Source organism: Macaca nemestrina, chromosome 13 (genome assembly GCF_043159975.1).
Source record: "Macaca nemestrina isolate mMacNem1 chromosome 13, mMacNem.hap1, whole genome shotgun sequence".
Lineage (NCBI taxonomy): Eukaryota > Metazoa > Chordata > Mammalia > Primates > Cercopithecidae > Macaca > Macaca nemestrina.
This window is the reverse complement of record NC_092137.1, coordinates 116,628,010-116,652,064: the sequence shown is the minus strand read 5'-3', so window position 1 is coordinate 116,652,064 and position 24,055 is coordinate 116,628,010. Positions and strand designations below refer to the sequence as shown.

At 45.3% G+C, this 24,055-nt stretch overlaps 1 protein-coding gene across 10 annotated transcripts in view; it reads left to right on the top strand.

Annotated features, from left to right (window-relative positions):
• The window catches only part of LOC105490126 (interleukin 1 receptor type 1), a 144,570-nt gene that overhangs the window by 98,832 nt on the left and 21,683 nt on the right, over nt 1–24,055 (top strand). For 4 of the 10 annotated variants that reach the window (XM_071077193.1, XM_071077194.1, XM_011755496.3 and 1 more), the window contains 2 exons: nt 20,013–20,089; nt 23,790–23,856. In XM_071077193.1, the coding sequence (XP_070933294.1) occupies nt 23,796–23,856 (61 nt within the window). In that variant the 5' untranslated portion in view covers nt 20,013–20,089; nt 23,790–23,795. Of the gene's footprint in view, nt 1–7,898; nt 9,817–9,989; nt 10,273–10,668; nt 10,828–10,877; nt 11,061–12,379; nt 13,867–20,012; nt 20,090–23,789; nt 23,857–24,055 lie in introns of those variants that run through there. The other 6 variants (XM_011755501.3, XM_011755497.2, XM_011755500.3 and 3 more) reach the window with 6 other exon arrangements.

The following is a 24,055-nucleotide window of genomic DNA, read 5'->3' as shown; positions in this document are numbered from 1 at the left end:
TATCCAAAGGATAGAGCACTAGAAATGCCAAATTATTATTTAAATGTCTTTAAATGAAAATTATTTAAACAGAAGTAATAATGATGTAGTGTGAGGTTTATAGGATACGTAAAAGTAAAATGAATGACAAAATAGCACAAAGATGAGGCAAGGGAAAATGAAACTATACTACTGTAGGGTTCTTATATGTAGGGTGATACAGTATCATTTATAGGAACATTTTTAGCACTAAATACCTATTTAAAAAAGAAGAAAATTGTGAAATTGGTGACCATAGCCTCCACCTTAAGCAACTAGAAAAAGGAATAAATTACACACCAAACAAGCAAAAGACAAGACATAATAAAGATCAAAGCAGAAAGCAACTAAATAGAAAACAGAAATACAATCAAGAATATCAAGGACACCAAAGGGATGACACCTTTGAGAAAATCAATAAAATTGATAAACCTTTAGCTGGATCGATTGTGGATTAAAAAGAGAAGACAGAACAATCAATGGTAGGAACTAGGTGATATCACTACACTATACTACAAATAGTAAAAGAATAATAAGAGGATACTAGGAACAAAATTATGCATAAAACATATACACTTAGATGAAATAGATTAATTATTTGAAGGACCCAAGCTACCAGCTTCATTCAAAAAGAAATAGATGACTTGACTAGCCCTCTATCTATTAAAGAAATGGAATTTGTAGTTAAAAGTCTTCCCACAAGGTGCGGTGGCTCACACCTGTAATCCTAGCACTTTGGAAGGCCAAGGTGGGTGGATCTTGAGGAGATCGAGACCATCCTGGCTAACACGGTGAAACCCAATCTCTACTAAAAATACAAAAAATTAGCTGGGCATGGTGGTGGGCACCTGTAGTCCCAGCTACTCGGGAGGCTGAGGCAGGAGAATGGTGTGAACCTGGGAAGCAGAGCTTGCAGTGAGCCGAGGTCACGCCACTGCACTCCAGCCTGGGCGAGAGACCAAGACTCTGTCTCAAAAAAAAAAAAAAAAAAAAAAAAAAAAAAAAAAAATTCTTCCTGCAAGGCAAATTCCAGACCCAGACAACACATCTTGTGAATTCTACCAAACATTTAAGAACAACATAATAGTAATTCTACTCAAACTCTTCCAGAAAATTGAATAGGAATAAATGCTTTTCAACTCATGAGTTCTCCCCAACTCTGTGAGGCTAATGTTACCCAGCTATCAAAACCAAACAGGACATTACAAGAAAAGTACAGACCAGTATTCCTCATGAGCATAGATATAAAATTCTAACAAAATACTAGTAAATCAAATCCAACAGTATATAAAAAAGCTAATGCATCATGACCAGGTAGGTATTATCGCAAGAATGTAAGGTTGGCTTAGCATTGGAAAAATCCATAAATGTAATTCACTATAGTAATGAAACTAAAAAAAGAAAAACAATCATATAATTGTCTCAACAGATGCAGAAAAAGCACTGGACAAAGTCCAAAATCTGTTCCTGGTGAAAACTCTCAGCAAACTAGTCATAGAAGGAAACTTCTTCAACCCAACAAGGGATGTGTACGAAAGGTCTACAGCTAACATCATGCTTAATGAAAGCTATCCTCCCAGGATCAGGAACAAGGCAAGAACGTCCACTTTCCCCACTTCTATTTAACATTGTGTTAAGGGATCTAGCTGGTGCAAAAAAAAAAAAAGTCAATCTATGAAATAAAAGGTATCCAGATTAGAAAAGAAAAGAAATTCTATTTGTAGACAACATGGTAATCTATGTAGGAAACCCTATGGAAGCTACTAAAAATCTACTAGAACTAATAAGTGAGTTTTGTAGGTTATAAGATCAATATACAAAAATCAGTTGTATACTTATATGCTAGCAATGAGCATTCAGGAATTGAAATTTAAAAACAATAGCCTTCACAATAGCATCCAGTACTATGAAAAACAGGAATACATCTGGCCAAAGATGTGCAAGATCTGTATGTGAAGTGGTGGTGATGGCAGAGACTATTCTGCCCCCAAGTCCACGATGTGCCTGACGCTGTTCTTGTCGGTGTTCTCTGCACCCCACCCTTCCTGGCTTAGGCTGCTCTCTCTGCAGTCTGTTTCAGGGTCTTTCCAAATTACCAGCTTTTTCTGGGTCCTTCAAATACCTGCATCACTACTTTCTTTCTTTCTTTCTTTTTTTTTTTTGGGACAGAATTTCGCTCTTGTTGCCCAGGCTAGAGTACAATGGCACAGATTTCGTCTCACTGCAACCTCCGCCTCCTGGGTTCAAGCGATTCTTCTGCCCTCCCGAGTAGCTGGGATTACAGGCATGAGCCACCATGCCTGGCTGGCATCACTACTTTCAAGAAGATAGCAGAGAAAACAGAAAAAGCAATCAATACTTTCTCAATCACCATGTTCTTCCTGAGGGTCTCTCCTTCTCTTGAGACTGCAGAAGGAAGAAACTCTCATTCTAGTAAATTTGTGACTTTCTTCTTCATTTAAACTTTTACATGCTGGGACTCATTCTTCATACGCTTAGGAAAACCTGGGTTCTGGGTGCATACCTACACCTCTTTTTCATGGGCATCTTCTAATTTAGAGACTGTTTCCCTGTGTCATTATTTTCATGCCCGGGTTTAGCTGGGATATTGCTAGGTTATTTACAAGCACACAGTTAATATGTTAAAGGAACAGGGTAGAGGACTGTAACTCATTTTTTTTTCTTGTAGAATAAACAAAAAGGAATGACAAAAATGTAGAATGTGGTAAGATTTTACAATTTGATTGGCTAATGTAATACTATTTAAAATCTGTTTTGTTTTAAATCAAAACGTAATAAACACTGTGTTACTGATTTTATGACCCCATGCCTGGGAACCACAGTGTTGCCTCTGCTGGATATCACTGTGGGGGCAGCACACAGTTAATATGTCAAAGGAACAGGGCAGAGGACCATAACTCATTTGTTTTTCTTGGAGAATAAACAAAAAGGAATGACAAAATGAGGAACATGGTAAGATTTTACAATTTTATTGGCTAATGTAATGCTATTAAAATCTGTTTTTTTTTTAATCAAAAGGTAATAAACACTCTTGTTGATTTGGGGCGATACCTACAATAAAAAATGCTTTACATTCTTTTTAGCTGACTGCCTCTGACATTCTGAGCATTGATCGAGTTGCCCATGAGTGTTTTGGGATAGGGGATGAAGAAATTCCTCACCCCTACAAAGTACATGCATTCCTGTCTCTGAAGATCTTACATTTATTTTTACTAGAAAAATTAGAATATTGGCACGAATCCTTGTATTTACAAAGTATTATGTTAATGAATATAACAATTATAATATTATTCAAACTGAGAACCTAATATCCAGAGGACATGTGAGAGCAAGTAGGATTTGATCAAGCAATGAAATACAAAATGAATGATCACCTGGTTGATCAAAAGGAAAGAGGAAGAGTGTGAAGAAGATTCTTGCTGGAGTATGGATTTAAAACGACCAGATTGTCCATTTTGGATGAAGACTGGCTTTCCAGAGAAGGACCTTTGTTCTAGAGTCCCTGAATTATCTAAACCTTAAGCAGTTATGTCCAATGAACATTTTGCAGTGAAGTAATGTCCTATATCTGTTCTGTCTAATATGATAGCCTTTAGCAATGTGTGGGTGTTGAGCTCTTGAAATGTGGCTAGTGCAACTGAGGGATTACATTTTAAAATTTCATTTAATTTAAAATAATTTAAATAGTCACATGTTTCCAGAGGCTACATGAATTGCATAGCACAGATCTAGAGGAAAAAAGGGGAATCCTGTAGCCACCTTCTGAGACCCCATGCCTAAGTCACACTCAGGGAACCTCTGCCCCAAATCTTTTCCAGTTCTGGGTCCTAAGACTTTCATGCCATTACTGGGGAATTCAGATGATAGGCTTCTATTATTCTCTCTCTCAGGAGGACTCAAGATCCAGTGGCTTTGGCCTCTGAGGACAAACAAGCTTATATTCTAGATGGTATGCTGAGCTCATCAGCAGGTCTAACCATCCCAGAGTAGGAACAACTCAGCACTGCCATCCAGGCTCTTAAGATAGTAATTTATTCATCATAGTGCAAGAAGCAAAGAAGGAATCAGTGGTCCCATCACCTCTTCTCCCAACCCCTGGGGCCAAGGCAGGGAACTTTTCTAGCTCCCATTCTCCCTCAGGGCAGTCATGGACAACAGTATTTTTTTTTTGAGTTGGAGTCTCACTCTGTCGCCCAGGCTAGAGTGCAGTGGCGCGATCTTGGCTCACTGCAACCTTTGCCTCCCGGGTTCAAGCGATTCTCCTGCTCCAGCCTCCCAAGTAGGTGGGATTACAGGCGTGCACCACGATGCCCAGCTAATTTTTTGTATCTTTAGTAGAGACGGGGTTTCACCATGTTGGCCAGGCTGGTTTCGAACTCCTGACCTCGTGATCCAGCCCCCTCGGCCTCCCAAAGTGCTGGGATTACATGTGTGAGCCACTGTGCCCAGCTGGATAACAGTAATTCTTGATGGAAAGTCATTCACCTATTGCTGAGCTGTTGCCAAGTTGTTTGTTCTGAAGAAATATAAGAGGAATGGTTGGATGTGAATGTAATATTTGGACATTAGGGAAATGATTAAATAAATATGGCACTCCTGCATCTGACCAGATTTTTATTCTTCCTTTGCTGATAGTGGCCTGCTGTTCACTCTTCCAAGTGTCTTTACTAGTGGAGACTTACTTCTCATGGGCTGTGTTAGTAGTTCTTAGAAAATCTTTGAATAACAACACTAGAAACAAAATCATTCTAGTTAGCATCTCCTTGAAAGTACATAGTTATAGCTAATTCTTTTACTCAAAATAGTATATTCAAAACTAAACCTATTTGACCGTCTCATAGTTCTCAGTTTTTATTTGTTTGCTGGTCATAATAATAATAATCTTAAGGAAGCCCTTTGTAATTGGACATTGCTCAGAGGTGATGCTGGAGAAGGGAGGATAGGTGTTATTTTAATTCTGAGACACCTTGCATGCTAGACTGAAGTTATACAGTACAAGATAAGCTATGGAGAACTATGACAGTTATTGTTTTGATTGTCTATTATTGTGCTACAATCTACCCTGAAACTCGATGACTCAAAACAACAGTGTATTATTCTCTCTCATGATTTTGTGGGTTGATAAGGCTTAGCTAGGTGGTTCTCATTTTGGGGCCTGTCATGCAGATGTAGCCAGCCAGCCACTAACTAGAGTTGACTGGCCTAACATCCAAGATGGTGCACCCCATGGCTGGAATGTACTGTGGCTGACTGTTGGGGCTGTGGATTGGAGCACCTGTACATGGTCTACATGTGGCTCAAGCTTCCTAACACTATGGTGGTCTCGGGACAGTCATGGTCTTTACCTGGCAGCTCAGGGTATCAAGACTGAGTGTTCTAAGAGGCCCAGGAAGAACCTGAAAGGCTTTTTATGATTGAGGTCAGAAATCCCAAAAAGTCAATTCCACCACATTCTATTGGTTGAAATTGTTTGAACAAGTCACTAAGCCAGTCCAGATTCAAGAGGAGGAAAATTAGACTTTATCTCTCAATTAGATGAGGAGCAAAGAATTTGCAGTTATCTCTAGTTTACTACATTGATCTTATTAAAAGGAAGCCACCTAGAGAAAATACATTGACAGTTATATTCAGAAAGATTAAAAGGTTGAAAGACTCCAACATGAAAATCTAGATTTTGGAAATTGATTGTGTAAAAGGAAAAGTGACAAAACTTAAGAGATCAGTTACAAAAAATTGCAGAAAACCAAAGATTGGTGGGACTGTGTGGAATTACAAGGGAAAGAGTATTAAATTTAAGAATAAGTTTAAAAAGGGTTGTATTCTTGTCACATGTCTGGCATATGATGAAGCACAGAGGTTAGAATAGCCACTTCTTGGATGATGGGAAGGGCTGCCTCTTGGGTGGCCATGGACAGTTCATTTCCTGGTGCTTCAAATTCTATGTGTTAAAGCAATCAGAAGCCAGTGGCATGAGAGACAGAGGCCACCAATCTGGTTCTGTTAGGTGCAATAGTACTTGGATGTCGTCAAGTCTATTGGCCTCTGGAACTTACTGTGCTATATCTGTTAACATGAGAAAAACCAGGTGCAAGAAGCCTCTTTCAGTCATTTGCCTTCATTGAGCAAGATTCAAGCTGCAATTAGAACAAACAGTTGGCTGGTCTGCCTGTCACTTATGTCTTGTCTTCCTTCTCTTATTAAAGAGGTTAAGAAATGGTTTATTGCCTGTGACCGCCTTATGAAATATGTCACACTTTCTCATCAGCTCTTATTTCCTGTTCACATGTGGCTTTCTGGTTGGTAAAGGTCTTATTAAATCAGAGGAATTTGAATGGAAAGATGATCATAGTAGCCCACCACCAATTGCCTAGGGAAAGGGAGAGTGTTCAGTAGATTGAAACTGAGAAGTTGTAGTGAGAAAGAGTAAAGCGAAATGTAGATAAGAAAATAGTTACTTGAAAGTCAGCAGATGGAAAATGTATGAGAGGTGGGAAAACAAACCTAGGCTGTAGAAGGAAGTCCATCTAGGACAGTGGTTTCCAATCTGTGGTGTTGTGGTTCTGTGAGAGATTACCGGCAGTGCCATAAATAACAAAAATATGTGTAGCAAATTAAGAATCACAGAGGCCCTCTGTGCAAAAATGTAATTTTCTTTATTTCTTTACAATTGAAGTCAACTTGACTTAGGAATTCTCATTTCCACCTGATGGTAGAAAAAGATCTCGCTAATTTAGAGTTGTTTTGTCTCCACTGGTTCAAGACTCAGTCTCTCTGGGAGTAGGAACACAATCTCTTCAGAATTCTTTCCTTCCAAACCCTGCATTTGTTTTTTCTGAAGGATCAATGGAGTTCTTTGCGGGTGGTGGGGCTGAAGTGGACAGAGCTGAAGAATGGTTGTCCTGGTGTCCCAGGAGGGGTTCTGGTCCGTGAGTTATCCTCCGTTCTTGAAAACTTCAGCTAGGACCATGCTTGTCCCATCAGACTAAGTCCAAGGGCTGTTTGGTCTTCTTAGCTTCTTCACTGCCCCCTTTGAGTGTCTGGGGACTCTCAGCTGCTTTACCTGAACACTCTGGGATGCACTGGACTTTTCTCGAGGCAGCCTGTCCCGAGGCCCAGGCATATCTGCTGCCAGGCCTGCTCTTTGGCTCAGGCCATGTTGGACACAGGGCTTTGCTATGACCCTGGTGAAGTCCAGAACTAGGCCTGGGAAACCAAGTGGCATTCCTCTCTTCCAGTCTTCTCCATCAACCTCTTCCCTCAGGAGGAGTCCAGGTGATGCAGTCCGGATATTTGTCCCTGACCAAATCTCACGTTAAAACGTAATCCCGAATGTTGGAGGTTGGGGCTGATGGGAGTTGGTTGGATCATGGGGGTAGATCCCTCACGAATGGCTTGGGCCATCCCTTTGGTGATAAGCGAGCTTTTGCTTTGAGTTCACATGAGATCTGGTCATTTAGAAGTGAGTGGCACCTCCCGCACCTCTCTCTCACTTCCTCCTGCTCTGGCCATGTGACGTACCTGCACCTCCTTCACCTTCTGTCATGATGTTAGTTTCCTGAGGCCTCCTCAGAAGCCCAGCAGATGCCAGTGCCATGCTTCCTGTATAGCCTGCAGAACCATGAGAGAATTAAACCTCTTTTCTTATAAATTACTCGGTTTCAGGTTTTTTGTTTGTTTGTTTTAACAGCAACGTAGGAATGGCCTAATACACCAGGATTTCTCTTGTTAGGTGGTGCTGAAGAGTGGAAGCTTTGAGTCACCCCTCAGAGACCTTTCAGGGTCTAGTAAACAGCAGCCTCCTCCCTCTGCTTCTCCCCTTCCCACCTGCTGATCAACTCTGTTCCTTGGAGTGGGAACAAAAACAAATAGCTTGACATTACCACACATTCTTCTGTACTCCATGGTTTATGATGTAAACGTTATGGTCTAAGTTGTCCAATACTTTGGCTTTGGAGGTTCAATGAAGAAAAGCATAAAATACTTCTTCTTTCAAGCCTAGCCTTAATGTTTATGATGGACAGTCTTTCAAAATGTCCTGCCACATGTGCCATAGGAGATGTTTTATTTTTCAGGCATTGGATTATGTTGTGTCGGTCAATATGATTTTGTTTCATGTGCTTTATCAGAGACTCTTCCCAAAGAGGGTCCTGGGATCTGATCAGCTAGACCAGTGGAGGAGAAACTGAAAACCATCGGGGGACAGGGTCTCAGTCAAGTCTCCTGAATGATAAGCATTTCAGAGGTGGGAGAGAGACACCCCGGAAGGTGTCCAGAGGCTAAGAATGCTATTTCTGTGTCTTGTAAGTTTTTGTCCAAGAGGTGGACCACTGGATTGCGTCACTAGTATACAATGCCAGTGTAAGCGGTAGGCTTTGCAGTGAAGCATGTTGATGTGCTCTCAGAGCATTTTTGTGGTGCTGAGATAGGGATACAGGGATTATAGTCTCCACCTTATGGGAACCTCCTATCCAGGGGATGGAGTGAGGCAGGCAGGCACACCAGTTATCCAAGGAAAGGAAATAAAGGGAAGGAGAGAGTCAGTGAAAGTGGTCAGGACAACTGAGTGAGGGAGAAGGTGACTTCAAGTCCCAGATAGAACAGTGGTTATCAGGTGAGAAAGAGGAGGTCTTCCAATTCCATTTCTGTGTTGGGCGGGTGTTTGAGAGTCCCACCGGGGTCTAGAGGCCTGCATGTCTAGCAGGACACCGGGCAGGAGTGGCTGAAAGGGGACAACACTTACAAAAGAGAAAAATTACAGATTTTATTTCTACATGGTTGCCCAAATCAATTTCACTTCCTACTTGTAAACTGCTTAAAACCCTTTGTTATGTAAATGGAAAGACGAATTTGTGTTCACCATCATAGTGCTTCTGGGCTGGTTCCACAGCATCCAGCCAGGCCCACCTGCTGTAGCTTTCAGAACTGCCATTTGAACCTGTGGTTAAAGCGGCCTTCAGTTGGAGGATTCACAGTATTGGCATCACTGTGAGAGCTTAGAGGAACAACTGCTTGCAACCCTAGCTGCGCACTGGAATCACCTGGGAGCTTTACCAACACTGCCTTTGGGCCTCAGCCCCAGAGACTCTGATGTAACTGATCTGAATACAGGAGTGTCATGTCCTTCTGTGATTCTGAGTGGAGTCAAGGCTGTGAGATCCTCTGCTGTGTAAAGGAATATTGAGAGCTGGGATTGTTAAGGAATTCTCATCATGCTACGTCACTGGCCTCTGATGAAAGCCTGCTTTCTCAAGAAAAAGGAACCATAAAAGCTTCTGGAACCAGATTGTTTAAGAATGAGAAATTGTCATCATGCCAGGTTGTAAGACAGCTTTTAGGCAGATGAGCTTCTTTCTGCTGCTCATTCCTTCATCTTTTCCTCCAGCCTGGAGTTGTTCCGGGACAGCTGAGGCTCAGGTTACCTCAATTCTTGAGTTTTTAAAGGGGCATATTCAGGGGTGGGTTAGGCGAGCAAGAGCCTGCCCAGTCTGAAAGGGATGCAGGAAGGGGTGGTGTGTACTAGAAGGAAGGAAGCTATCATCATTTATTAAAAGTCGTCTTGGAGGATGGCCCATGAAGACCTCTAAACAAGCTGGAGGGGCCAGTCACTTGCTGAAGACTAGCGAAGTGGAGGGGAAAAGCCTGAGGGAGCTGCAGACTTGACCACAGCGCCCTCCCCTCCCCTCCCTGCAAGGAACCCAAGGTGTGATCCTGCCAGGCGTTCGCTGCATGACCTTGGCCATCCTTCCATTCCCCTGGGTGTGAATTCTCATTGACAAAGTGAGCTGGTGGGCATTAATGGGTTTGAAGTTAAAAATTTTAAAAACCCTGTCTGCCCGCAAGTGTGGTATCAAGATTTTATGGTATGACACTTAAATTGCTTTTTTCATCCGGGCGCGTAACAGCAACAATGAAACCAGCAGATGACGCGTGAGTAGTATCAACTCTGGGCCTGGCACTATTTTATACATATTAGCTCATTTTTCTTTTACTGTTCGCAACTACTCCGGAGATGAGATGAGTGCTGTTATGATCCCTTTTCACAGAAGAGGAAACGGAGGTATAAAGAAATTAGTGCACAAAGCCAGTCGGAGAGAGCCCGGGGCCAGGTACCAAGCTCCAGAGGTCGCTCTGGCGAGCGTTTGCTTCGGGATCTGATGCCCTGCAGTCGCCAACTCAATTCGCGGGTCGCCGCCAGGCTCCATGGGGGTAGTAGAGCCAGGTCGTGGTGGCTAGGTGAGTTGTCTCAACTAACTCTAGTGGAGCCGCCGCAGCCCTGGAGGAGCCGGGCCGCGACTCGGGAGCGCGCGGCAGCTCTCCAAAGTTTTGGAGCCGGCGGGACCCCTGCGGGCTGCCTGAGGCAGGGCGGCGTCCGGAGGGGTCTGTCCAGCTGCCCCTACTCCTCCGGGTGGCGAGCTGGGGACACCCGGCCAGCTCGCGGACTGGCCCAGCGGAGCCGTCTCCGCCCGCTCCCCGCCCCCGCAGCGGCGGGGCTGGAGCCAGAGCCGCGCCCGGCAGTTCCCGGCCGCGAGGGCGGGCGCAGCTACTGCTCGCCGCCCGGAGCCGACTCGGAGCGCGCGGCGCCGGCCGGGAGGAGCCGGAGGGCGGCCGGGCCGGGCAGTGGGGGCGCCGGCCTGCCCCGCGCGCCCCAGGGAGCGGCAGGAATGTGACAGTCGCGCGCCCGCGCTGCGAAGCACTCCTCGCTCGGCTCTTAAGGCTCTCGCCCCTCCGAGCTGAGCCGGGTTCCGCCGGGGGCTGGGATCCCATCACCCTCCAAGGCCGCCCGTCCAGGTACGAGGAAGCTGGAGCATCCGGGGACTAGGTAGGGGTGAGACGGACCCGGCCTTGACACCTAGGAGTGCCCCGCTCTGCAGGGCGCCGTGAGCGTCCTCCGTGAGTGGTACTTGGCTGTCAGAGTGTGTTGTGTAAGAAGGGATGGCAGTGAGGTCTGCTTGTGCTTCCTGTGTGGAGCAGGAGTTAACGTTGTTCAGGTCGTTGGAAGGAACTTGCAGATTGTTCTGGAGGTGGGTTCTAGTAGGTGTGTGACTTCCCGTGTGAATGGCTGTCAGGTTTTCTATCTGGCTACGTTCTACAGGTTCGGGAGGGTCCCTCTTAGAGGTTAGGCTCAGGACCGTCAGTCTCCTTAACAAGGTAAGGGCTGAGGCCTTAACCGTACTGGGGAGGGTAACTTGTTGCGCCTCCAGATAAAGAATGGTGCTAGGGAATGTAGCTACAAGCAAGTAGGCACTGAGAAGACACTCATTATTTACCACAGGCATGCCCAGCACTTTACAGTTTATAAGACTCTTTACAGCGACTGGTCTTTTATCCTCCCTACAGTCTTGTGAGGAGGGTGCTGTCATCACCTTTGTTTTTCAGAGGAGGAAGCAGAAGCTTAGGTGACTAACTTGTTGGAGGATGATGTCTTGAAGGAGGGTGAGACCTCTGCATCCAAGCTCCTCTGTCTTCCCTCCCACTCGTCCCTGCCTGCCAGGGCTTTCTCCTCTGCACTGCCAGGAGGAAGGAAGGCCGCTGGGAAGCCATGCAGATGCTGGCTCCAGGGTGGGGTGGCTGTCCACTGCGCTATCTTTGGGGCAGGGTATCTCCTCAGATGGGCACATTCCTGTGATTTAGCTCTGCATTCTAGGAACTGAAGCAAGGGACACCATGAACTTGGGCTCCTGATGCCAAGGAGCAAGGGTCCACTTGTCACAGGAATGTGATGGATGTCTCAGTCACTGCGGTTTGGTGCCAGGCTTCTGGAAATGGAATGTGTGAAACAGAATGCCATGACTACTGATGATCTGAGGAAAGCCAGAGGTGGCATGGGGACGTTCACTGTCCTTTTTGCCATTCAGTTTACCAAGCGGCTATTGGCGTTGTTTTCTTTCTCAATCCCTTCTAATTTATTGTGTGATATCTCACTTGATATTTCATTTAATATTCTGTATTCATATCCGACGTTAACGTTTATGCTAGACAGAAAGGTAGAATCTTTGGGAATGGGGTTTGCTGGGGCAGGGATGTGGAACTCTGATTTATTTTCAGTCTCTGGCTAGCTGCCAAGCTGCTGTGTGTGACACTTCTCCTGCACCCGTCCGCCCTCATGTGGCCTCCATTGCTGTTCAGGAAAGGGTATTTGATCTGAATTCTTACATGACCTTGGCAGGCCCAGAGCAGCACCCCCGCCCCCCTCGTTTCTAATAGTCCCTGCTTGTATGTCATAATGTGACATCAAGTTTTTTTTTTTTTTAAATGGTTCTGAAACCTGTGACATGTTTTAGTCAACCTCTCACCATTGGTGAAACACTGCTTAATATTAGATTCACTAATTTATTAAAGATTTATTGACTATCTACTATGTGCCAGGCACTGTGGTGAGTGGTGGGGAGACAGCAGTGAGTACAACAAAGGAAAACCTCTGTCCCCTCATGGATGTGAGTCTTCTTGGTAAGACATAGGATGTCAGCAGTCTCTCTTCAAAAGGGGGTTCTTTGAAATTTGCCCCTTTGTACAAGGCTGTGGATGCACTGGCTGCCTAGAGGACACCACTCAGCAGCTCCAGTGGAGAGGACCAGGAGATGATGGGCATAGATGCAGCTCTGCCGTTCCTTAGAGAATTGCAGGGCTGCTATTCTCCAAGTTCATGGTGTCCCTTGCCTCAGTTCCTAGGATGTGGAGCTCTAGGATGTGGAGCTACACTCTGTGGCTTGGCCATGCACAGGGACCAGGGCGGATGGAAACCCTGTGGCCGGGATGCATCAGTGCGAGTTGAGTGTCCACCTGCCAGCTGGGACATTACAGAAAAGACATCTCAGTAATAAGAGAGGCAAAGCTGGACAATTGTGGTGCAACTACCACAGCATAGTGGGTGGAGAAGTGCAGAGATCCTCATATTCTTATGCTACATAATGGATATGCTAGGTACTTGCCATTTGAAAAGAAGTTGTCAGGGGCACCTGTGGTTCACCTGCCATGGCACAGCTCCAGGATGCTGCCCATCTGTTGCTGTGAGTGGGTGCTTGGTTTGCATTTTCATCTCCTTGAGGTTGTGAGGTGGGCTGGTGGCACAAGACGAGGATCAGAACTGTCAGCAGCCTCTTTTTCCTCTGGTTGTCTGCTGTGTTTCCAGGAAATGCTGCCGGAGCCTCCTGGCCATGTCTAGCGCAGGGAGCACGTGGAAAGCCCTGGTACCGAGTTATCTTACCAAGTACTGAAAGGGGCTGGAGCTCTTTGAGGCCCCAGTCACCTGCATATTGGATTGTGTGCTGTCTCCTCTTCGTGCACATCCAGGAGCTCACACATAGTGGTGGCCTGATGGAGACACCTATCACTTCCCAAGAGGACTCATGCTCACGAGAGGACAGGGGTCCCATAAATTAAAAGTAGGGGAAAAGGAAAACAAGAGTGGAGATGGAGTGGAGCCTGAAATGAGGCTTGACGTGTGCAGTGTAAACCTGGATGACCTAGATGCTGGTAAAGTTACCCAAGTAGGGCCGTGAATGTGGAGGGAAGCCTGGGTCTTAGCTCTGCCTGCACCTTAGCACTGCCTGAAGCACTCAGGGAAATGCCAGGACTGGATGCAGAGCAAACAAACTAGCATCTCTGGGGGCGTGCTGGGCAGGGGTGTTTTCCAAGCCCCCCAGGTAGTTCTAGCGCATAGCCAAGGCTGACAACATAAATGCTTTTTCCTGTAGGCAATGGGAACGAGGAAACCCTGCAGGGCACAGCTAGCAGTGTGTTCAAGATGAAAGCAAAGTGCTCAGGAGCAAAAGCATTCTTGGCACAAAGAGAAGTGGGAACTTTCTTTTAAAGATCCCTGAAAAAGAGGTGAGAATAGTGAGTTTTCGGTGGTCTCTTGAAATGACCCTCCCTGTAAGTGCAGTTCGGTAATCATGGTTTAGCGAGCTGTGAACAGGAAGAGTCTAGCCATGCGGATCTCTGCACATTTGGCATCCCAAACATGAGAACTCATAGATCCCTGAAAATACAGCCAATGACTGATGACCAAGAGTTAAATGAAAAGTTAGATGGTGTCACTTCCCATCAGTGGGTCTCACTTCATTAAAACCCAGCACCCCCCTTAATGCAAATATTTTAAAACACCCCTTTTATAATTTTGAAACAATATAATAAAACTTATCTACATCATAACTTTAAAAAATCAATGTAATGCTTAGATGTTAAGGAGAAATAAAAGCAATTTGTATTAAAATGATGCATTTCAGTGTGCAGACGCTTGAGCTAAGCTGAACTACAACCTAGTGAGGTGAGCCGGTGCTTTCTGTAGACTGCAGGACAGCTGGCATGGGGTGGGTACAGGTGAGTCTCAGTGGCCATCCAAATGCCACTGAAGGATGAGTGACTCTTGGTCAAGGTCTCGATGGTAGCCAAAGGCCATTCTTCTCTCAATTTTCACAGTGATTGCATTCCTGAAAAATTTAGTGTGTATAAACTTGTGCCAACAATGTATGTATTTTATATAAATGTGGAAGGGAGTTGGGGGGCTAGTTTCAAACACTGTAAATATGTTTCCATCAGTAGGAACGTCTGTGAGACCCCTGGAGGTCATGCAGGACAAGTCTTTACTGAGCAGAACTGCCTGTGTTGTTCCAGATGTCAAGCTTCGATGGCCTCCAATGCTAAATGCATCCTGATCACCCAGGGTCCCCTTCCCCACAGGTTCCGAAATGTTCCCTCAAGGGTCATACCCACCCCAGTGAGAACCATTGCTTTCCCTGCATTGCTGGGTAGTGAGTGATTAAAGTGCCATTGCAGGCGTGGGTGCTGAGATAGCAGGGCACCGGACATGTCTAAGTCAGCCATCAGGAATGCACTTCCGTTACTTGCTATAGGATCGTAGAGGTCAAATTAGAAATCAGAAATGTTGGTGCTTTGTACGTGGGGGCGAACGGCCACAAGGGAACTTTGAGGGGTAGCAGGTCTACATCCTGATGAAGTATTCCTGGTACACTCAGTTGTGGCAATTTATGGAACTGTTCACTTAAGTTTTGTGTATTTCACCATGTGCAATATGGTGAAAAATATTTACCCCAATAAAAAAATTATAGAAGTGAAAACAATGTAACACTTCTTGTAGCGAAGGCTTAGTCCTCTAAAACTGTCTGTGGATCCCAATCTGAGAAACAGCTGTTCTTGCCTGACTGGGAGGCAGTGCTCCAGGGAGAAAGGTCTCTGGTTCTGAGTCAACTTTTTGACAAGTCCAGTGCAACAGTGGCCTTGGCATCGTAGCCCCTGGTGGCTGGAGAGGAGGTGTGTTGGAGGTACAGGGGAGGCTGGGAAACCTAAGGCAGGGCATTTAGAAAGGGGACAAGGGACAGGAGACGAGGCCCATCCCTGTGTCTGGATTCTGGTTCTATTGTCCAGGAGCCCTAGGAGGTTTGTAGGGGTGAGGTGGAAAAGTCAGACTTCAACCTAGAACCTAGTGGTCAAGAGGCTTGGGGTAGGTCCATCCCCATCTGTGGCATCTGGTGACAGTGATCCTGTCTCACTGTGTCTCATTGCCCCTTTTGCCCTTAAAATCCACATGCCTTAGTTGAAACCACCAATCTTGTGGCTTTTCGCCTTGTATTAGCTGAATAATTGAGATTTCATAGCAACACCTGAAACCTCTTGGGAAATTTTTACTTTGTCTTCATATCCTTGTGCATCCTCAATGAAAAATAAAACTTTCCTTCTCCCATTTATATGGGTAAATAAGCCATTGATAACTATGAGCGAGGCTTTAGAATTCCTCTAGTGATAGGAATGTTGCCAGGCTTGGTGTTTCCTGGGCTTTCTGAGAGGGTGAGTGAGCTTCTGTTTCCCTGCCGTGGGAGTGTTTGCTCATAGTTTGGTAGAGCTGTTTCTCTGGGGGAAAAGCAGAGGTGACCACATCGAACACACAGTTGGGTTTTTGGGTTGTGTGCATGTGATAGCGTGAGGGTGACTAATCTCCACAGTGTGGAAACCATTGTGTCACGTTTGGAACGTAACACAGTGGTCCCCAGCACGCTCTGTGGTTACTTCCACACTTTCCTGCTCTAGCTTGGGTATGGAAGTTCCTGGGTGGGCTCTGTGATCATTAGGGGTAGGTTACTTTACCCCTATTGGTTACTCTAATTAGAGGTGTGAGTGTGTGGGGCCCTGATGCTTCCATTTCTCATCAGAATTGCATAGAGATTATTATGAACATTTACTTAGGACAGTGCCTCTCGGATTTTACCTCCCAGGGATTCCTTCTGGGAAATAAAAAGCAAAGGCTCAACCTAGCCCTCCAAAGCAGCTCACTGTAAGTGATGCCTCTTTGAAGCCTCATGTTTTATCTTAGATCGTGGAGATTTTTCTTTCTGCTTCATAATATAGCCATGTTTGCTCTAATAGAAAAATAACTCCCCCGAGAAAATCTATGGGTGAAATTAGTAACCCAGGGAGATAGACTTCAGGCTCTCCGGCTGTCTGTAGCTTCTCCCTGGGAATTTGTGGATTCTAAACCAGGGCTTGGGTAAGTATGGATGTCTAAATCAACAATGAACATATTGGTCCCCAACAGAAGCCCCCCCTTCCAGGAAATACTGTCTTTTCCATAAGTGTGTGGTTCTATGGCTTTGTAAGTTCCTTTTATCTTCTCTTTCAAACTGACATTTTTGCTTTTAACAATGATGGGGACTTTTTAAGGACTGTCTGAATTCTTATAACAAAGGAATAACACAGGAGGTCAAGGCTGCAGTGAGCTGTCATCACACCACTGCACTCCAGCCTGGGCAACAGAGCAAGACCCTGTCTCAAAAAACAAACAAACAAACAAAGGGTAACAGGAGAACATCATAATTATGGGCTTGGTTTCAGTACTGTAACACATTCCCCGTACAAGTTTCCACCGATTTTCAGTAGAACACATGGGCTCTGACATTTGATGAGCTAACGAACCTGCTTTAGTTCTTGTTTTTTCAGGACTCATCCATGGCCACTTCTCAGTTATGGCAAATAAGTTGGAGCCTAATTTTCTGAGTATTTCTCCATTACATCAGATCTACACATATGCACATATTGGTTAATATTAGGGATGAGAGGCTGTATTAAATGATGCTGTAAATGCATTTACTCATCACTGCATGGGAAGGTAGAAGAGTGTGTTGCTATCAGGTGGAAATGTAGAAAGTGCAGTGAGGATTTTCTTGTAAATCTCAGATTTGGGGCTTGGCTATGTCAGGTCCCTGGAAGAAGGAGGAGTCACCTACTGCTGTCTCTTCTCTCCTCTTGGGCCTCTGTAGAGGTTTGGCCCTGTGCCTTGGAGGGCTCTGCTCTTGCAGCTTGGACAGACACATCCCTCAGCATGGCAAGAAGTGTGGAAGGTCAAGAGGATGTGCCCATTTGGCCTAATCCTAATCCACCAGCACCCCTGTTCTTAATCATGTCCCTCATGTACCTGGGACCCCTGAATTCCCTCCCCAAACACCGTGGGCCCTAATTCCAGGGCCTGTGTGGTCATTCCCATGGACTCTACTGCCTGGTTCATAGACTGACCAGGGCTGTACAGAGCGGGATAGACACAGGTAGACTTTGGCGTGTACATGCTCAGGGCCCCTCCCAATAGGAAAGGCTGGAGACAGAGGAATGGAGATTAACGTAGCTCGACACAGCAGGAGCCGCGCGGTGGGACTGCTGTGTGCAGGTCTCATGGTGAGGACAGCGCAGCCTGTGTTTGGACAGACATGGAATGCCAGGTGCCAGTATGAGCTTCCCCCAGCTCTGGGCACCTCTGCTGCCGCTGTTCCCAGAAGTGGACCTCCAGGAGATTCTGATACGATCGGGGGTGCCTCTGCTGTGTGCCATCTTGCCTGTGCCGAGCTTCTATCCTAGAAGGCAGGGCTCACAATGTGGGGGAATTCCTCAGAATAAGAATGGAATTCCTCAACATTGTGGGAAATTCCTCAAGAAAAAGAAGCTGTTTAATAAATGCACTGTGGCTACAGAGCAGGAAAAATGCCTCCTTCCCCTGCACTAGGCCTAGGCCTTGAGGAAGAAACCTGGGTTCCTGTGACAGCCCCTCTCTCCCCAGCTGCCACTTTTCCCGTGCGTGCCCTGGGTATGAAATTCCTTGCAGAGGGACAGGAAGGCGTTGCTGGATGAAGTCAGTATTTCCTGGAAGGGGGGCTTCTGTTGGGGGCCAATATGTTCATTGTTAATTCTTGTACTTAATTTCTACTTTTGTAATTTGTTTCACATTACAGTTTCTCCTTCTGGGACTAGTGGGAAATTACTTTATGCCACAAATATGCATTTTCATTTTATCTTTAATCAACAAATAACTTTTTGTGTGTGTTGCACGTGCTGCTGTAGTCATGTTGTGATACGCCAGTGTTTCCAAATACGTCACGATCACCAAACAGCCATGGGGGCCGTATTCGGGAAGATCTTCACAATCGCAAGCTTTTGGATGTGATTGTCACATAAAGCCGTGGTGTGCTGCAGTGAATGGACAAGGCCTCCGGAAGTGGGGATGACCAGCCTAGGCCTCGGGTCACCCTAGGATCTGGCTGACTCCCTGGGTCTGGACATCAGCATCTGAGCACTCCCTGCTGTCGTTCTTGGAAGTTGCTATGGAGAGGATGTTAGCCAGTCCGGGGATTTCACACATAACACAGGCATCCTTGCTTGAAGGCTAAACAGGGGGAACCGTATGCTGTGGCTTATTAATGTATTCAGTAAGTTAATCCTTTTCTCTTTCTTGTTTTATTTTATGTGGAAAATTCAATCTGAAAAATAACACAGTGGCATACACACATCTGTGACTTTTTATCGTTACTGGTATTTTCTAAAGATACGTTTTGAATGTTACTATAAGTCATTTAAAAAAAAATTACAATGGACTTTGATTAACTAGTTCTGAATAAGGGAGGTTTCTTTACCTAGTATGCCTTCTGGCAGTAACATTTCTTAGTCTGTAGTCCTATTCCTGTAGTTCCCTCTCCTTGGGGTCATCCCCACCCCTCAACTCTTTCGATAACCATCTGGGTGTGAACTCTTTATCTAACTCCTTATGTAGGATTCTACCCTCTCATATGATTCTGGCCATCTCCAGACCCCAGTGACGGTTCCCCTTGCAATCCTGTTCTCTGACCCACATCCAGTACCCTTATTCCATCCTTTCTCTTCTTTGATTCTAGGCTAGGTTTTCATCCCTGTATGTCTCATGCAAAAATGGTGGGTGGGTAGGTAGGTAGGCGGATTCCTTCCCTCCTTCCCTCTCTCCCTCCTTCCTTTCTTCTACAAGTATTTATTGAGCTCTTACGACAGATGTGCAAGATGTGTAGGATGGGCCTCCTCATGGGTGTGGGAGTCGGGAGGGTCTGCTCTGCACTGCTTTCTTCCCTGTGTTTAATCAGAATAGCTTGTGGTTGTCAAGCTCTTGGTATTCTTTTCTCCCTGTGATTTGATTTCCTGAAAGTATCTTGTCCCCAAGGATTATGGAACATACACTGGTTAAACGTTGGACTCATTTTCATGATCATTTAAACGTCATGACCTTTCTGACACCTTGATATGGTTTAGCTCTGTATCTCCACCCAGATCTCATCTCAAATTATAATCCCCACGTGTCCAGGAGGGACCTGGTGGGAGGTGATTAGATCATGGGGGCTGTTTCCCCTATGCTGTTCTCATGATAGTGAGTGAATTCTCATGAGATCTGATGGTTTTAAAGTGTTTGGCATTTCCCCCGTTGCTCTCTCTCCTGCTGTCATGTAAGATGTGCCTGCTTCCACTTCCACCATGATTGTAAGTTTCCTGAGGCTTCCCCAGCCATGTGGAACTGTGAGTCAATTAAATCCTCTTTCCTTTATAAATTACCCAGTCTCAGGTTTCTTTATAGCAGTGTGAAAACGGACTAATACACACCTCTTGAGATCCTCACAGCAGTTGGTGCCTTTGGACCTCTTCATTCACACTTCACTCATGTGTTTTTCCTTCCCCAGGTAGACGCACCCTCTGAAGATGGTGACTCCCTCCTGAGAAGCTGGACCCCTTGGTAAAAGACAAGGCCTTCTCCAAGGTAACAGGGTTGTGTCACCCCAGGGTCCCACGGACGGCGTTTTCTCACACATAGCTGAACTCCTCCACGCTCAGATCCAGGGGCCCTGGACTATCTCCCATTGTATGCAAAAATATTTTATTTCTGTTGACACATTACTCTTTGGGGCAGCTTGATGGTTTTATTAAATTTTGGAAAGAGGCTTCAGCCCCAGTAAGAGTCAATGCCTGTCCGCTTTCCCAGGTCACCTTGGCTGTGCTACAGTAAAATGGTGGGTTCCAGTGCTGTGTCCAAGCTCTCCCAATTTCAGCCCCTTCCAGGCCTTGCTGTCCATTTTCACTCCACTGTCACTGCATGTTCAAATTCTTGCTTTCTGCTTGAGTCAGTACTGCTCACCTCGTCCCAGGAGACCTGGGTCTATGATGCTGTGGATGACACCCTCTGAGCATCTTTTCTGAGCTATCTGTGGGTACCTAAACCTGCCTCCCAACCTGGCCCTTGCCCTCCCTGCCCCGACCTCAGTGAGTCTGGCCCGGTCCATCCCTGATTCTCCCCTTTGGCCCCGGGCGTTCTCAAATATGCCCCCACCTGCCTGTCTGTCATGGAGCTGGCCCAGCCCTCATCCTCTCTCCCATGAACCTCTGTGGTGGCCTGCTCTCCCTGGCTCCCCTGTCTCCACACAGGTGCCAAAATGTCTGCAAAAAATGGAGATCTAACATACATTGGCCCATGGCTTAAAACCTGTACACGCTTCTCTGCCACCTGCAAATGACAGTCCCAGTTCCTCATCAAACCTCCGCATGTTGTGGGAACCTGGGGCTTCTCAGCCTCCCCCTCAGAACCCACCTCTGGTTTATGCTCCAGAACATGATGTTGTTGGACCCTCCCCTCTGTCTCCTCCAGGCTGAGTTAGCCTCTGTCTCCCCTCCTGCCCTGGACATGGCTTTTCTGGTAGACACCCCCACATCACAGTCTAACGCTGTGTCCATATTTCCTGTGACTGCTGAGCTCCTGGAGCCAGGCTGTGGGACCCTTGTTCCTATTTTTGTTCCCAGAGCCAAATAGATATTTGATGTATGATTGTTGAATGCAGCAGTAAGTGAATAAAGACATGAATGGTTAACTGAAAACATTCTATCAAAACTGTTATTTGTCATCAGAGCATGGGCCGATTTCCAATAGCTAAGATTTGGGAGTGACCATTTGCCAGGCACTGTTCTAAGCTCTTTGCATGCGGCCATTGATTTCACCCACATAGCACCATCAGTGACATGCTGTCACTGCATTGCTTGTCAAAAGGGGGAACTGGGGCATGGAGGCTGAGCTTTTACTCAATGTGCCATCTATGTTGAGGGACTTCTGACTTGTATGGCCATTCAACTGTGAGCACTATGGAGGCCAGTCAGCCTGGCCCTGCCTTGGAATTTCTGTTATTCAGGGGCATAATGGGGTTTGCGTTGATTTTTGATGGGAGTGTGTGGGTTAATCTCGGTACAACCCTCATCTCCTTCCCTTCTGATGTCCTCGCTCCCTTTGGTCATGTGACCCTTAACGCCCATTCCCAAGCTCAGTGCTGACTCCTTGCCCCAGGGTCCTGGGGATCAACATGGATCCCACAAGCCTGCTCCTGAGAGGACAGGGCCACTCCCACCCCCCCTGACTGTTTCCCAGAGCAGCTCTGGGGCAGAAGTAAACTTGGACCCGGGGTCATGGCCCTTTGTCCTTTTATCGTCTATTAGAGGAGGATGAGGTCCAACTTCAGCTGGTTCATTACCCCTTGTGCAAATGAGCACACTGGGGCCCAGGGAGAGTCGCGTCCAATATCACCCTGCCTTGTGGTACAGGTCACCCACCTCGGACCTGTGATTAAACATTGTCCACAATTAATTTGGAATTATTATCTCATGATACACTCCATAAAGTTCAGTCACACGCCTTCTTTTTCTTCTCCCTTGCCTAATGATCAGACAAACCAGATCTTGTAACTAAATGAACCGACAGCTGGCAGTGTTCAGCTGATTTTGCAATGCCCTTATTTTGTTGTTGATAAACTAATGCAAATAGCTGGTTGGCCTGGAACTGGTGATTGGGAAACATTTTAACCCTTCTTTCCTTCCTCTCTATCATAAAGACTTAAAACACACTTCATGCAGTCACAGAAAGAGCTCATAGACCAGGCTGCAGGGCTTCAAAGGCTTCTATCTTATTTAGTCATCTGAAAATAGTTTAAAGGTAAATATGGTAATAATACTGGTATTCTAGACTATTTTGGGAAGCCAGTAATGTAAATAAAGGGTCAGAGTTAAAAGATAATGAAGGAATGCAGTTTTGCTGCTCTGAGGTAGGTTTCAAGGCTTGAACCAGGCTTAGGGATCATCATCCTGATACTGAGGGTAAAGTGAAGAGAATATGAATGGGTATGTCTCGCATGGTTAGATAATCTTTTTTTTTTTTTTCCCCCTGTATTTGTTTTAAAAAGCATGTTGTAACTTAAAAAAATACCTGTACACCTTCTTTTTTTTTTTTTGAGATGGAGTCTCACTCTGGCACCCAGGCTGGAGTGCAGTGGCATGATCTTGGCTCACTGCAACCCCCGCCTCCTGGGTTCAAGCAATTCTCCTACCTCAGCCTCCCAAGTGGCTGGAATTACAGGCATGCACCACCACACTGAGCTAATTTTTGTACTTTTGGTAGAGATGGAGTTTCACCATGTTGGCCAGGCTTGTCTTGAAGTCCTGGCCTCAAGTGATCTGCCTGCCTTGGGCTCCCAAAGTACTGGGATTACAGAGGTGAGCCACCATGCCCAGACACAATACATCATCTTAAATAGGACATTTTCCAGCTAATATTTAAATGACTGCATGTCATTAGAATCTGAATGAGTGTTGTGTTAAAATATTTTGTGTTTTCATATTTATTTACTTACTTATAGCTACAGATAAGAATATAGGCAAATTTAATCTCCCGTAAAAATTAAGAGGCAGATGTTTTCAAAGCACAGAATTACATGGTCTACTGTAGACATTGCTCCTAAGATTGAGCAGAGGGGATAAGAGTTTTTTTTCTCTTTTGTCCTTTCCTCTTTTTTTCATACAAAGTTCATTGTAGATATTTTAGAAAGTATAGAAAGCCCCGACAAGGGGAAACCCACCCAACCCAATTTTAATTGTTGTTATCATTTCTTTTAGGTTTTTTGGGTGAATTTCTATGTAGCTATATCCTATTGTACAAGCAATTCAGTATCTTGCAATATAAAATGAAGGCATGACCTTTGAACTGGCCAAAAGTGTGGGTTGATTTTTGCACATGGGTCCTGACGGCAGGGGACATAAGTGGGGAACAAATCCTCACACAAACGGAGGTGAACTGGTTTAGGGGCGAGTGCATAGCCGACTTTGGATGTAAACTAGATTTGGGGAAATTTAAATGGGATGTAAGACTGGAAATGTATAATGGGACAGAAGGTAGAAATGTTTAAAATCTTAAGTTGTTGAGTTTGTTCTCAATTTTGTGAAAACTCTTTATCCCTTTTCGTTCCCCATCCCATTTTTTAACCAAAAGTCAAACATGATAACATTCATGATGTAGAAAAACCAATTCATCAGTTTGTCTTGGCGGTGAGGGTGGGGACAGGGATGGTGTCGGTATATTTAGTTTTAGAGATTTGCTGGAAAAGTAACATTTTTGCTTTTGTCTTTCTTCCATTCCTCCATTTCTCCAGGAGAATATGAAAGTGTTACTCCGACTTATTTGTTTCATTGCTCTACTGATTTCTTTTCTGGAGGCTGGTAAGTTAAGTATTTCTTTGTGTTCTTGTCTGCTAAGAAAATCTGTTATTTAGAATACATGAAGTGCCTTCCCTAACAGTCATTTCTCATACTCATTTCTGTTGAATCCCTGGGCACAGAGCCTCCTGGTCATAGACCTGTATCGCCGGAAGTTCCTTTCAGCATCTTCCTCTCATTCTCTCACATAGAGAGTGGGAAA